This window comes from Oenanthe melanoleuca, chromosome 13, assembly GCF_029582105.1.
Source record: "Oenanthe melanoleuca isolate GR-GAL-2019-014 chromosome 13, OMel1.0, whole genome shotgun sequence".
Lineage (NCBI taxonomy): Eukaryota > Metazoa > Chordata > Aves > Passeriformes > Muscicapidae > Oenanthe > Oenanthe melanoleuca.
Window position 1 is genome coordinate 2,865,080 of NC_079347.1, and position 14,689 is coordinate 2,879,768.

General features: G+C 51.0%; 1 protein-coding gene across 1 annotated transcript in view; it reads left to right on the forward strand.

The window, feature by feature from the left end:
* Positions 1-31: 31 nt before the first annotated feature.
* PPP2R2B (protein phosphatase 2 regulatory subunit Bbeta) overlaps positions 32-14,689 on the forward strand; it is a 56,621-nt gene continuing 41,963 nt past the window's right edge. The window contains exons 1-2 of the mRNA XM_056502524.1: positions 32-126; positions 255-332. Of these exons, the coding sequence (XP_056358499.1) occupies positions 117-126; positions 255-332 (88 nt within the window). The 5' untranslated portion in view covers positions 32-116. The remainder of the gene's footprint in view (positions 127-254; positions 333-14,689) is intronic.

The window sequence follows — 14,689 nt, forward strand, 5'->3', positions numbered from 1 at the left end:
TGGGATGGCTCGGGGGAACAGAGGGTGATTCAGAGTGAGCAGGGTGATTCAGGGGTGAGCAGAGCCAGGAGGATGCTCGGGCTCTGCAGGGCTAGCTGTGCTCTCTGCACGGAGCCATGACTCCAGGTGAGCAGATATTCATCTCCAGGCAGAGACTGCACCTCCTGTGTGCCTGTGTGCACGGATGTTCATTTAGAAAAGGACAAGCTGTGTGCTAATTATTGCATCTTCTTTCTGAATGTGTTCCCTGGCAGGATTCGGGAGCCTCATGCAGGATGTGCTGTGGTGCTTCAGTCAAGTCAAAGGAACTACAGATACTGGGGTGACAGAAGGTAAGTTTATTTTTCCTTTGGTTGCTGTGACCAGAAATAACTGGTCACATACTTCAGCTGGTGTGCAGGGAGATGGTTTGTGTGCTGCTGGCAGCTGCTGGTACAGAGCTGAGCTGAGCATCTGAAAGAGATGGGCCTCAAATCAGCTACTGATCCAAGAATTCATTTGAAGGCATTATAGCTTAATCATATCAATAGCCCCTGAAATAGATTTCCTTCTGGTTTTCAGCTGTTATTTACAAAGTTTTCAGGGAATTATGAGAGAGCTTCTCCCACCAAAACTTTTACTGGAATCAATTCTGGATTGAGATGGGTTATTGACACACTTCTTCAGCACAGTCTTGTGAGACTGAGAGGGCTGAGTCTGGCCAGGCCTCTGGGAGCAGAGCTCTGACTTCTCCTGGTGGGAATGCAGCTCTGCCTGGAGCACTGTCACCTGCCCTGCTTCAGCTGCAGTTCTGTCATGCTGCTTTTACTGAAGAGTTTGTCTGTAACCTCTAGGCCACAGTGGGCCACAACACTCAGAAGAATATCTAACAATTTATTAAATCTCTAGAGAAAAACACTGCCATAGTGATCAAAACTAAAATACTTTTTAACTGAGGTTTTTCTTTGGGATTGTTTTTGGTTTTGTTTGTGTGTTTTTTGTGGTTTGTTTTTTTGTTTTGTTTTTTTTTTTCAGAATTATTTACATAATTGAACTTTTGTGTTTTGAGCTTTTACTGTAGAACTGGCAGCTCATTGTAACTGGTCAAGAGTAGTTGTTTGCTGCTTTAGGATTAATGAAATGTTAGGTTGGCTCTCTTGCTCTCTATTCTTTTCTTAATGTAACCATTTATCAGCTAAGGCCATAAGTTTTTTTATTTTTTTTTTTTTAGTACTGGAGACTTAGTGGATGAATCCAGAGGCATGATGGCAGGAAAGGACTCCTGCAATTTTTTTCTTGGGGTAATCTGGGCTCGCAGAACAATAAAGGCTGATGAATAATACTTCAAATCTGTATTCAGTAAAACCAGTAATGAAGAGGTGATACTGTTGGTGTATTTAACCTGAGCAGGCACAAACAGCATGACCATGACTGAGGAGGAAGCTCACACGAGTGTTCCATGTGGGATGGGCTTTGGCTTTTGGCTGGTTTGTGCTGGATTGTGAATGCACATGTGTATAGGTACTAATGTGTGCACATAGACATGAATAAAGTCATCCATGTGCTATTGCAGATGCCTCACCTTCATCAGAAGTTTATCCATAACTTGGTACTATTATGGAAGTCTTTGCAGTGCATTTTTGACCTTCAGAACTCTTGGTAACATCCAAGCATCCTGAACTTGCACAATGTGATTTCTTTAGTGACTAGGGAGCACGCAGTTGTGTATGATCAGGTGAGAAGAGATGTTACTGTTATTATAATGCTCTTCACCTTTGAATGTAGTACAGCCCATTTCCTTCAGCAGAATGGACTGTCACTCTGGCTTTAAATGATACTTCAAAAGTTGCCAACAATAATTCTGCATTAATTTTGTGATAATTGTGTGCTCTCTACACAGAAGCTGCACAAACAGATCTACATAAACCACCTCATTTTTTTCTTTCCTTGTTCGTTGCTTTCTTTGTCTTGGAGAATGGTGTCACAGTCCGTGGTACTTGTCCCGATGAAACCAGGGGTGTAATGGATCCTTTAACTAAAGCAACTGTGGGGATGAATGAGCTCCCTTGTGCATAGATGGGAGGCCTGGGACATCTTTCAGCTGCTCAAACACTGATTTCAGTGTTGAATGTGAAGTACATGATGCTACTGACTGCCATTGTCATATCACAGTGCTGTGAGCTACATTTCAGTACTGCCAAAAGGAAATATGTTTTAGAGATCTTGCCTAATTCTGATATGTTAATTATTAGGAGTCTCTTATAGAACTAAGAGGTGAAATCTCCTCGGGGCTGGCGCCGTGCGGGGCTCGCTGGGCTCCGGGCGTGCGGCAGCGCCGGGACACGGGTCCGTCCCTGCGGCCCTGCGGGTCCGGGGTGCGCTGCCGGTGCAAGGCTCACGGTGCGAGGCTCACGGTGCGAGGCTCACGGTGCGAGGCTCCCGGTGAGACACTCCCGGTGATGCGCTCCCAGTGAGACACTCCCGGTGCGATACTCCCGGTGCGATGCGCCCTGCGCGGCCCCGCGGCGGCTCCCGGCGGTCGGGGGACACTGCGGCGGAGCGGGGCGGCCCGGCCCGGCCCGGCCCGGGGCTCTGCGGCTCCCTGCGGGGCCGGGCCGGGTGCCGGGGGTGTGTTCGCGGGCGGGACGGGCTTAGTCAGCGCTGCCGGCCGCGCTGCAGCCGATGCGGCGGGGCCGGACCGGGGCGCCGGGGCGCTCTGCTCCGCTCCGCTCCGGCACAGCGCGGGGACCGGCCCTCCCCGCCGGCCCGGGGCGCCGCTCGGCCCCGCTGTCGGTCGGCGCGGCAGCTCGGGCCGGTCCGGAAGATGAAATGCCTGTGGCGGTACCTCCCGTACCTGCTGCGGCCGCAGGGCGCGCTGCGCTCCGCCGGCTGCCACGCGCAAGGTACGCGGGGCGCGGGGCGCGGGGATGCTGCGGTTTGTCCCTGCGGCTTTGAATGCCCCCGGATATTCCCGAGGAAACGGAACAATCCTGCCATGCTCTGCCCTCCTCCGGTCACCCAGCCCCTCTCGCGCCGCCAGCGCGTTTCCAGGTCTTGGCGAAACAGCTCTGCAGCAATTTGGGAAAAGGAAGTGTTCTCAGCAGTGTGTCAGCTTTGCACTTCCAGGGTAGGGATGCAAAGTAGCGGGACTGTGTTTGCCGAGGCTTCCGTGCGACTCTCGCAGCGCAGAACCCACTCCTGCGGATTCATCCCCGTGCGAGAGCGGTGCGGGCTGCCGGGCGGCTCTGCGGGGCATCCGCAGGCACCAAACAGCTCCGTGGGGTCACATTCCCGGCACTGCTGCTCCCCATGGGGATCCACAGCGCTGTTCCTCATTTGCCCTAAAAATCAGCTGATGAGGAAAACCATCACCCTGTCACTCTGTCAGTGTACACGACTGAATTTCCAACCTGACCCAAGAGGAAAATCCAGGTGAACGCTGGAGGGTGTTTGGTTGCTGAGGATGTGGAAGGGGCAAGCAAGGAGCACTTGGCAGCAGACAGTGACACTCCAGGCTAAGTAATTACAGCTACTCGGGTCGCTGTAGCTCAATCCAAGTAGGCAGTATAGATTTTTTTTTTGTTTGTTTTAAAGTTTCTCTGAAGTTCTAAGCAGATCAAATTATACAAACAGATCTTTTACTCTGAAGTTCTTTCTCAGAGAATTTTCCTGAATATTTCTTTTGTTTTCATGTTGACTTCTGTCCAGAGGTAGAGTTCCTTAAGATATTTTCTTAAGTCACTTCTGGATTATTGTAGGGGATCAAGTAACTCAGTGGAGAAGATGCTTGTTTGCTGTTTTAAGGGAGATCATATGACAAGACTGAGGGGAAAAGAAAAAAAAAGAGTTAAAGAAAAAATGTCACACTGGTGTGGTATGCATCCTTCTCCATAGCAAACAAGATAGAAAGAATGAAACTTGAACAGCACTCTTTCCTAGACCGTGGTTAGATGCATATGATAAACTTGGGGTAAAACGGAGGTCTGGGTAGTTTAAAGGACCTTGTTCCACCCTAATTCATCAGCAAAACCAAAAAGAGAACCCAGGGAAGAGCTGCATCCTGCCTGAAAGGGCAGTTTAATAAATAGCTTTTAAGAACCCAGTGGGGTGAATATCATGTATTTGGCAGTGAATGTTTCCTTCGAGGCCTCTGAGAGCGGCTGGCACGGCGCCGAGCTCAGCCTGGGCAGTGCCGGGCACGGGGCAGGGTCTGTCTGGGGAGGGGACACGGAGCCCTTGTCCTCGACCTCCGGCACCCGAGAGAGGCACAGCCCGGGGGCTGGCCCGGGGCCGCAGGGCGAGTGGTGCTGCTGGCTCGGTGCCACTGCCCCTGCCCAGCCTGAGCCCGTGGCCAGCTCGGCTGGCAGAGGCCGGCGGGCCATGGGCGTCTCTCCTCCCACCAGCTGTCCTGCAGCAGCTGAAACAGAAAGAGAATTTACTTTTGAACTTCCAAAATTACATGAGCTTCCAAATTACGGACTGAATGTCCAGAGAGCAGCACAGGTGAATTCTGATCCCTGCTGCTTGGTAAGTCACAGCAACTCCTCTGTCATCTTTTGTGTCTTTTCCTGTTTGGAAGTTATGATAATTTCCAGAATATTTGGATAACAGTGTCCTGGCTGACAAACACTACTTAGAGTGGAGTGATGCCTTGTTTCAGCAGCCCAGGTAACTCTCTGTTTTCTCAGAAGCCTTTTACAATTTTCTGGTTTTTCCACATCTCTCAGTTTGTGTCTAGGCTCTGTACCAGCATTTTAGGAGGTTGCAGTGAAGGTGGCATGAAGGCCGGGATGTGCAGTCGCTTAGGTTAGAGCTGATACTAAAGTTTGGCTCAAAGGTGCCCTTAAGCTAGACCCTTAGCTTTGTAGGGGTCTTTAGGAGGAAAGCTCAGCCAGAAGCCCCTTGAGAAGCTCTTTACCTTAGGGGCACCTCTAGGCTAAGCTTTTGGCCTTTGAAACATTTTTGAGTGATGCATGTAAAAAGTAATAATTATTTCCTCATACACTCCAGACAGCAGATTCCTCCGTGGGTAACCACAGAAAGTGTGGTCAGGTTTCAGTGAGATCAGTAGGACAGGCCAATTAACAAATTTTTGCACCCATTTCCCAGGCTCATGACGTCATTTGTGTTCTCTCAAAGCTGTTGGGTGGAGAGTGGGGTTGAATTTGGTTTGTCATGGGCGTGACATCGAGCTGCTGTTTTAAACAATTTAATGTTCATGTTCCCCTGTGACCCTTCTGAGTGAGAAAGGAACATGCCGAGGGCGTTGTTGGGGTGTTCCCTTGGGGTGGGCAGTGGGCAGGGCTGCAGCACTTGTGTGAGATCACGGGGCTGTCTTTGACTTTGGGGTGATAACTGCAATCAGGGCCATGTGGGCTGGCTGATGGGACCGTACATCACGCGCGGAGTAAACTGGGATGAATCTGTCCTTTTAGGCTTTTCAGCAATTCTCTTTAAGCTGGTTGGCCAAGAAAGGGAAAATTCCTGACCACTGAGTTCATTATAGAGAGTAGGGCTGAATACAGAGCGGGAGGTGATTCTGCTGAGCTTGGAGTCTTGAAAGTTTTAAATAAATGCAGCTGAAGTGGTGGCTTTCGATTAGCTCTGCCAGGAGGGGGTCATGAGAGATGCTTGTGGTTTGCTTAAATGAGGGCGTTAATAACTCCTGTGTGTCCGTGCTGAAGCTTTGTCTCCAGGCCTCGAGCTGCAGATTTTATCTTAAAAAAGGAAATGAGGTATTACTTGTTTGCAGGAGACAAACTCTACCTGCGGGGAGATGTCTCCGCTGGACAGAGACAAAATCCCGAGAAAATTACACCTGGAACAACGCGCTAACAGCGACAAAATCCCGCGAAAATTACACCCGGAGCAACGCGCTTCCGGCCCCGCCCCTCCGCCCCTGGCCCCGCCCCATCCAGCTCCGCCCCTCGCGCCCCCGCCCCCCGAGGCCCCGCCCCTCGCGGCCCCGCCCCATCCAGCTCCGCCCCTCCGGCCCCGCCCCTCGCGGCCCCGCCCTGCCGCGGGTGCGCTCCCGCCGGCTGCCGGGAGGGGGCGGTCCGGGTGTCGCTGTCGGTCCCGGTGCCACTGTCGGTTCCGGTGTCGCTGTCGGTCCCGGTGTCGCTGTCGGTTCCGATGCCATTGGCGGTCCCGGTGCCATTGTCGGTCAAAGTGTCACTGTCGGTCCCGGTGCCGCTGTCGGTTCCGGTGTCGCTGTCGGTCCCGGTGTCGCTGTCGGTTCCGATGCCATTGGCAGTCCCGGTGCCATTGTCGGTCAAAGTGTCACTGTCGGTCCCGGTGCCGGTGAGCGGCCCGGTCCCGCGGGGGGCACCGACAGGCTCGGCGGGCGGGTCCCACGGGCAGGGCCCCCCGGCCGGAGGCTCGGTGCCGGTGCCTTTGCCGGTGCCTTTGCCGGTGCCTTTGCCTTTGCCGGTGCCGGTGCCGGTGCCAGTGCCAGTGCCGGTGTCTTTGCCGGTGCCTTTGCCTTTGCCTTTGCCGGTGTCGGTGCCGGTGCCGGTGCCTTTGCCTTTGCCTTTGCCTTTGCCTTTGCCTTTGCCTTTGCCTTTGCCTTTGCCTTTGCCGGTGTCGGTGCCGGTGCCAGTGCCGGTGCCAGTGCCGGTGCCTTTGCCGGTGTCGGTGTCGGTGCCGGTCCCGCCGCCTGCCGGCAGCACCGGCCGTTCCGGCTTCGCCCGGTCGCCTCTCCCCGCGGGCTCCGACAGCGCTGCGAGATGCGCGGGGTGGCCCCGACCGGCGCTGGCCGCGGGACCAGCGCTCGTCTTTAATGACACAAAATGTCGCTGGAGGGATTTTTTAATCAGAAATACTTTTAGTTGTGAATGCTCGATCCTGGCATTGGAGGATTTTGGAAATTATTTTTCTTCTGCCCCAGTTTGTGCCAGGATGCTGCTCCCCACACCTCTCCCTCTGATCCATTCCCGTGTGACCACCAGCCTCTACAGGCTTCCTGCAGCTCAGACTTCCTGCAGTTTTCCATGTCGAACGGCTCCAACAAAAGCATAAGCAGAATTATAAGCACATTTCCAACATATATCTGGAGATATTTCCATTTTGTGACTGCATTTTCCTCACTACAGATGGGTTCAGCTGTAGCTTCCCAGCGTTCCCCTGTTGTCTATATTTAGTTAGTGCTTAAATCAGCATAAAGGTGCCTTCTGTCATCCCTCCCACTCGGAAGGGACCTGATGGAGGCTGCAGGGAAACTCTTCAGAGTGAGAGGGAAGAGCAGCTGGCGGGGGCTGAGCCTCAGAGCAGATCTCGGGCTGCGGCTGCCTTTAAATGGAATTATTTTAGGCACTTGTGGGGAAGGCAGGATGATGAGTGCGGTGTGGCTGGGATGACCTACCAATAAGAAGAAACAGAAATTGTCTCTGTTGTCCCAGAGCCGAGAGTGGCCGTTTCCCAAGCAGCACGGCTGCATTTGGCACAGGCACAGGCACAGGCACAGCAGTGTCCCTGCTCAGAGCCAGGGACGTGTTCAGCTGCTGTGCTGACCAGATGGGAAACACCCAGAGACAGCCTGCAGCCCCTTGGGTTTTGGGTGCCATCTCTACCGAGCCCACCCAGGAGTGTCACAGCCACCACAGGAAGGGTCACCAGGTCACACACGGGACTCAATAAAAACCTAAAAAACCCAACAGTTTGAGATTTAACCTTTTTTTTTCCCCTGCAGACAGCTTTGCAAAACAAGGTCACCAAAAATGTCTCTGAAATTCCTTAAACATGTTGTGGTGGAGCTATGCAGGTGCACTTGCTGTAGATGAGATGCTGCTCTAACTGTGAACTTGTGTTACACCAGCCACCCAACAAAGCATTTGATACTACACTCTAAATAATTTTCTGACATGGATTATAAAAGAAAACCAGGCTGCCAGAGGCTGATTTGGCTATATTTGGGAAACAAACACACTCTCGGCTTTGTAAAGCCATATGGTGGATTTATTCACAATCAGCAGTTCCTTTCAAATGTGAGTTCATGTCATTTAGTGATACATTTTCCAGTGTACAGCTCAGCACTGTGTTCCCCGTTTCCTCTTGCAGCCTGTGCTCGGGGAGCAGTCAGCTGGCTGCGGCCACCTCTGGTGTCGGCACTGCACACTCAGCAGTAAAATTAAGCACTCACATTAGTGAGTTCTTAGCAGCTCCTGTGGAGCTCATCAGCAGTTTTTGTCCCTGCTCATTCCAGTGCTGCTGTTTTCCTTTCTGTGCAGTGCTGCACAGCAGTGCAACTTTTGGCTTGGTCTCTTCTGGAAAGGGCTGTAAGAGCAGGGAATGTGTCTGAGCCCCTCTCCTCGCTTGCCTGCCTGCTCCAGCTCTGGGCTGGGGGTCTCAGAGGCACCAGCTCTGTGGGAGGGTGGACGGGGGGTGTCCCCGTTGTGCTCTTTGGGGTGGGGGTCTCACCGAGGGAGGGGCTGTGCGTGCAGCACCAGCAGCCCGGGGCTCAGCGTGCAGGCAGGTGTGCTCAGCACCTGGCCAGGGCACAGCCAGCCCACGGGGCCCTGGTGGGTCAGCAGAGAGCTGGCAGCAGCGGGGAACAGCCTGTGCCCCCAGGATGGGGCCCTGGGGGACTTCAGGAGGGCTCAGCCTGAAGATCTGCAGCTCTGCAGTTTGTGGAAAGTCAGGAGCTGCTGAGAGCATTTTCACAAGATGAAGGATGGCAGTGACAATTCCTGGGCCAGGAGCAGCTCTAGGCCCCAGGGCAGCTGGTGCAGAGCAGGAAGGAGGTTTGGCCCCATATGGGGTGGGTGGGGGCTGCCCAGGGCTGCTGTGTGTCCCAGGGTGTCCTGTCCCTCCCTGAACAGCTCCCTGTGTTTTTCTGAGAGCCCAGCTGCACAGCAAAGGCGTTGCCTGCACGAGTACAGTCCCTGCTGCTTGGGCTGCCCTGAAACCTTCTCCTCCTTTTTGTGCTGGCTTTGTAATTTCTCAAGGGTTACTTGTCCTTGAGAGGACAGATATTGCAGGTTTGCTGTGCTTGACATCACTCTCCATGCTGCTGGAACTTAAAAGCCATAAAATTCACACTGATGAATTTTCACATCTGAGCCTGTTTTTGATGAGAATGTTTGTGATGGACTGTCATGCCCATATTTTTCTGACACCCATTTTTGGAGGGCAGGAGTGAGGGGTACCTTGCTGTTACATCTTGGACATTCTGTTCCCATAAATTTGGGTCTCAGGAAAATGAAGCACTGGAGCCTCTTTGTCAAAGCTTGTTGGCAAAAGTTGTATGATGGTGTGGATGGGTCTAAAATAAACTCAGCAAGATGAAAGGTGACTCTTTCTCATGGGTTATGGCAGGTTGGAGTGAAAGGCTGAGCAGGTGTGGGGAGTGCTGGGGATGAGGCAGGGATGGTGTGGGGTGCTCAGTCCCCTGCCCAGGACATCCTTTGGTGGCAGGGCTGTGTGTGCTGCTGCCCAGGGGCAGAGGGAGCTGCAGTCTGTGTGACCTCATGTGAAAAACCCAGTTCAACTCCTCTTTGTAACAGCACAGGTACTTGTTCTGTGGCAGCAGTCAAGGTGGGACTGCTACCAGCTGTGAGGATGGGCTGCAGCATTCCATGGGCTGTGCTGAGTGTCCCAGAACACTCAGACTGACTCTGCTCCTGCTAATGCATCAATTCCTCTCCATGCATGGATGTTTCTCCCTTTAAATGTTCAGAAATCACTCACAGGAATTGAATCAGTTTTGTGTATTCAATGGAATTAAAGTCACTGTATTTCCATGTTTACGAGGGCAATTGGATTTAATGTTACTTTGCATATTGTTCCACTCTCATCTTTGAGGGAGTAGGTTTTTTTTTAAGGACAATAAAATCTTAATGATCACATCATCACATTTCAGTGCAGACATCTATCCTAATGCCATACTGACCTCACTGCTGCTGTTGTTATATGTAATTCAGGAAGAAGCTTGGAAAGGCACGTGTGTGTGTGTGCTCCTGTGTGCTGGAGCCCATGTGCTGCTCTTTGATTCATGCCTGGGTCGGGGCTATTAGATTTCCTTCCCCCAGGCATTCTATAATCTGTTTAACATAACACAGTCGTTTGTCTTGTTTGCTGACTGCTTAACAGATGGATATGTGATTTTCATAATTACTATATGAACGTTAATAAGACATGATATCTTTTATTAATTAACAGTTTTCCAGGTTTATTTTTCCAAATGACATGAGGTAGATTATATGTAAATACTAGTGACATACAAATATTAGTTTTACAGCATTGGCATTCTGAGAAGTCAGGCAAACTTTTAAGGCTCCCCATGGTGTCTCTTGTTTTTCTTTCTCCTCTCCCCTAAGCTGTAGTCCATGAAGATTTTTGGCAGCACAATTGTGTTTATGTTTTGTTAAAGGCTGGTCTCCCCTAGTGTAAGGAAAGTCTAGACCTGGCTGATGTCCTAGGCCATCCTCTATATTTATCCTGCCAGTGCAGTGTTCTTCCTTCCTCGTGTGATGCCATCACCCCATCTTTGCTGCTGCAGATCTCCACCAGTGGGACTCAGTGTAGACAGGTCCTTCTTGTCTGTAGAGCATCCAGAGGAGAGTGGCTGCTCCTGGGAGCTGTCCCTGCCCCTGGCTGAGAAGCAGCCTGAGAAAGGAGGTCAGCTGTCCTGGGAAGGGGGCAGTGCCAGGCAGGCTCCCAGAGTCTCACCTTCTGGCAGTTGTGGAACTTCAGCTGATCCCTGTGCAGGTCAGGAGAGCAGCTCTGCCAGGCAGATTCCTTTCCTTTGGGGAGTTAGCTGTGACTGAGGAGCCTTTGTGCTTTCCATTTGGTGAGGCTGGCCAGGCTGTGTCTGTGTGTGCTTCACCCTGCTGCTGCTGGTGGCATCTGAGAACAAGCAGAATGATTTTTATTTGGTAGTAATCCCAGCCTCAGGTTCCCAATGCTCTGAAACTTACTGTGTTTGTGTTGCAAGACATGGGTAGCCCTGTTTTAATTTATAGCATGATTTCATTACTTTTTGATGTGGGGCATATTCAATTAACTGAAGGCTGTGAAGTAATTGCAGTTTAGGAAATACAATTCACAGTGACCTGGATGTGTTGGTGTTTCATTGGTGAACATTCTTTCAAATAAAATCCACCTTTGAGGCCATATGAAATTTTGCCTGTTAATTGCTAATTTAGCAGAATAAATGCTAGAGAGTCATTCTTGCAAATAATGTCCCAGGATACGTGGGGAAGCATCTGAGTGTCCAATGTAAATACATGACATGACAAAGTTTGCTTTTTCAGTACTCAGACTGATCCCTGTTTCTCTTTTGTTGGTTCTTCTGATCATCAGCTGATAGATTAACAGTTTGCAAATTGCTGCTTGTTTAATAGTTTTGAGGGCAGGTGCCAGCTGCCCTGGCCAGCCCTGGTGCCCTGTGGAGGGCCTGGCTGGCTGCAGGGTGTGAGTGGCTGGGGAGCACCAAGGACACGGACTGCAGCACGGCTCAGCAGCTGCTTGCAAGTAAAAACTTATTCCTTAGTGTAGACTGTGCTACACTGGTTCAGGTGCTCCAGTGCTGAAGCATGTGGCCTTAATCTTCAGGAGTGGCAAATCCTATTTACTGTGTAAGTATTTAAGCTAATTATATCTCTGATGTGAGGAACATGTGACAAACTGTTCACACTGTATCCTTTAAAAGACATTGATGTCTGAGACCCCCTTGAAACATCCTGTGCCTCATTCCATTCCTGGGGCATTGTGTGTGTTCTGCAGTGTATAACTTAGTAATAATACAGAGGTAATGAGTATCTTATGGCTGGATCATCTGTAGGATAGAACAAGAAGGATTCACAGTAAATTTTTCCTGCAAGCACCATGTTTGTGTTGCTGTTGCACAGGTGCATTTCATTCTTGCTGCGTGGCTGTTGCAGCATAGGAGGAATCTGAGGAACAGGAAGATGTCTGGGCTTTTCTAAAGCCTGGCAAGAAGTGCTTAGTAGGGTAAGACTGCATGTGCAGAAGGGCTGCTGGAAGGCAGCAGAGGCTGGTTTAATGGTAGGCAGGAGGGAAAGGCTCAGGAGCAGCTGCTCCCCAGCCAGGCTGGATGTGTGGCAGCGCTTGTTAATCACCTTCAGCTTGTACCAGCACCTGCAATGGCACTGCAGGGGTCAAGGCCAAGTAGATCCATTTATCATTTGACCTTTGGGAGGCAGAAGTCTTCACCTATTTTGCATTTGATGAACTGATTCTTCCCTTTTCTACCTCGAGGTCCTGACTCCTGTTCTCCTCATTTGGGAAGAGGAGGACTGCAGCTTGTCCTCTGCATTCCCTTGATCTTGGTTCAATCTGGTAAATTATTGGCCTTCCTCAAGTCGTGCTAATTAAGGCTCATATGACTGGGACTTCATCACAGATGTGGGTTATGGCTTCTCCAGCTTGCTTACATGACTTACAGGAGAAAACATGGAAACCAAATTGAGGTGGGGCAGTGAAGTCAGAGCCAGCTCCTGCTGCTCTGAGCACAGAGGGAGGGCTGCAGAGCACAGGGGAGGGCCCAGGGGCTCAGAGAGGATTTAACATCTGGCAGGGGCTGTAGGCACTCCCTGGGAGCACACAGCCCAGCACACAGGCTGCAGGCACAGGGGATGGTCCTGCAGAGGTGCTGCCCAGGGGGAGTTCATCTGGAGAGGGTTCAGCCTGGGCACGTCCCTCTCTGGCTGGAGGGGAGTGGTGCTCGCTGGCTGCTGCTGCCCCTCCCAGCCTCGCCCAGGCTCTCTAGGCTGGAAGAGGAGCAGCAGTGTGTCTGGGCTCAGCTGGCACCGTGTTCATAACTGCCTGTGGCCCTCTGGGCACCAGGATCCCGACCTGGTGTCTCTGGCCAGGGGACTCGTTCCTGGCTGTTGGATTGCTCAGCACTGGGATGGGGAGAAGCCCTGGGCTCCTGCAGGGTGTGCAGCATGGGGGGCTCTGCCATGATCCAGCCTTTTCCCTTTGGAGCTGGGCCTTAAATATGGGCCAGGTGGCTGACACCAATCATACGTGGAGAACAGGAGTATAATTACCCCATTTCTGCTGCATAATTAGCTCTTCAGATTTGTGAAGCTAAAGTGCTGTCTTTACTGGAATCTGTGAGCTGAAGGACTTGGAGTATTGGACATGACAGGAGAAATTGTGCAAGGGCTTTAAGTGCTCTCCTTCTCAGAGCAGTAATTGTGTGCATGACCTTCACCCAGGTCAAAGACCAAATGAGACGTTGAGGGGTGTCAAAGCCCTGGTTTCCCTTCCTTAGCAGAAATGGGCTTTCAGTTAAAGCATCTCGGACTTGGCCAGTGCTGGTGCCCACTGAGGGCACTGAGCTAACCATCAATTAACCAACAGAAATAATTCTTACCATTTTAAAAGAAATTTTGTTATCCATATTTAATGGCTAAAAGATGAGGGTAATTGTTCTAACCCAAAACATTAATTAGGAAAATAGATTCAGTGCTCATGGATGGGAGGGTAAAATAAATGCTGTGAAGAAAGTTCTGTTCTGAGCATAAAATTGGAAGTTTGATTCAATTGTTCTTCACACACTGTTTAGATCCCACAGAAAGCTGAGCATGGAACTCTTCAGCCTCTCTAATTGAAGCAAAAATCACTGGAGTGGAAAGTGTCCTGGCCCTTCAGGAGATGTCAAAGTACAGAACATGGCAGACACCTGGGGGTTTGGGAAACTGTGACAGCTACAAGCTGACCTTTGGTGAATTTAATCTGCAAATGGATTCTTGCTTAGGACAGCTAATGCTTTTAGTTATTTTAAAGGCATGTTCCTGGATTTTAAAAAGCTGAGAATAAATGGATTTCATGATGCAGTTCCTATGCGTATTGCATAATAAACAGGTGGCTTCTGGATCTGCTTACATGATACAGTGTATTGCAAAACTGCAGAACTTATGAATAAGTGTAATTCATGCACAAGGGGGGAATGATTTTTGCCACTTAGTAAAGGAGAAGGGACTTAGCACCTGTTAAAATGAAAATGCTCTGAAGGTGGTGTCAATGGAGAGGAAGGGAAGGAGGTCACTGGTTGTGTTTATGACATTCAGGGGCATTGCAGGGGCTCGTTACTCAGCTGGGCATTGCCCTTGGCCTGGGGCTTGGCATCTAGGCTCTGATGGCAGGAGGTGATATGGGAACAACTGCTTATTCAAAATCTGCCTCTTTTTTTTTTTTTTTTGTCTGAAGCTGCTCTTGCCTCTTACAGGACAACTGCAGGTGAGTGTAGCCTGCAGACAGAGCGAGCCCAGTTCCTGGGGATAATGTTGTGATGTGGTTTTAATTTTTCCTTTCCCTCTCTCCTTTCCTGTGGGATGCCCATGTCCTTCCCTCGAAGGCAGGACACCACAGACAGAGGTGTCAGCAGCTTGCCCAGAGCCAGCAGCACTTCCAGGTCCTGTGCTGTGCTGGGGTCTGTCCCCTGTGCTGTCCCATGCACGAGGAGCTGCCAGCAGCACAAACGTTATTTCATAGCCCTTGTGTTCATTCTGTTCTCTGGATGCTGCCAATCCCCCCATTCACATCGACCTTTGTGGTCATAAGTCACCCCTTCCAAAATCAAGGCAGGCTGAGCCTGGGCCAGCTGCCCGTGGGCACACATCTCCTTAGCACTGCTGGCATGGCCGCCTGCACGGCCCTTTCTGCATCCCCTTCCCGGGACACCCGGCGTTCCTGTGCTCTGCCTCTGCCGAAAAGAGGTCTGCTGTCAGCCCTGGGCTGGGAA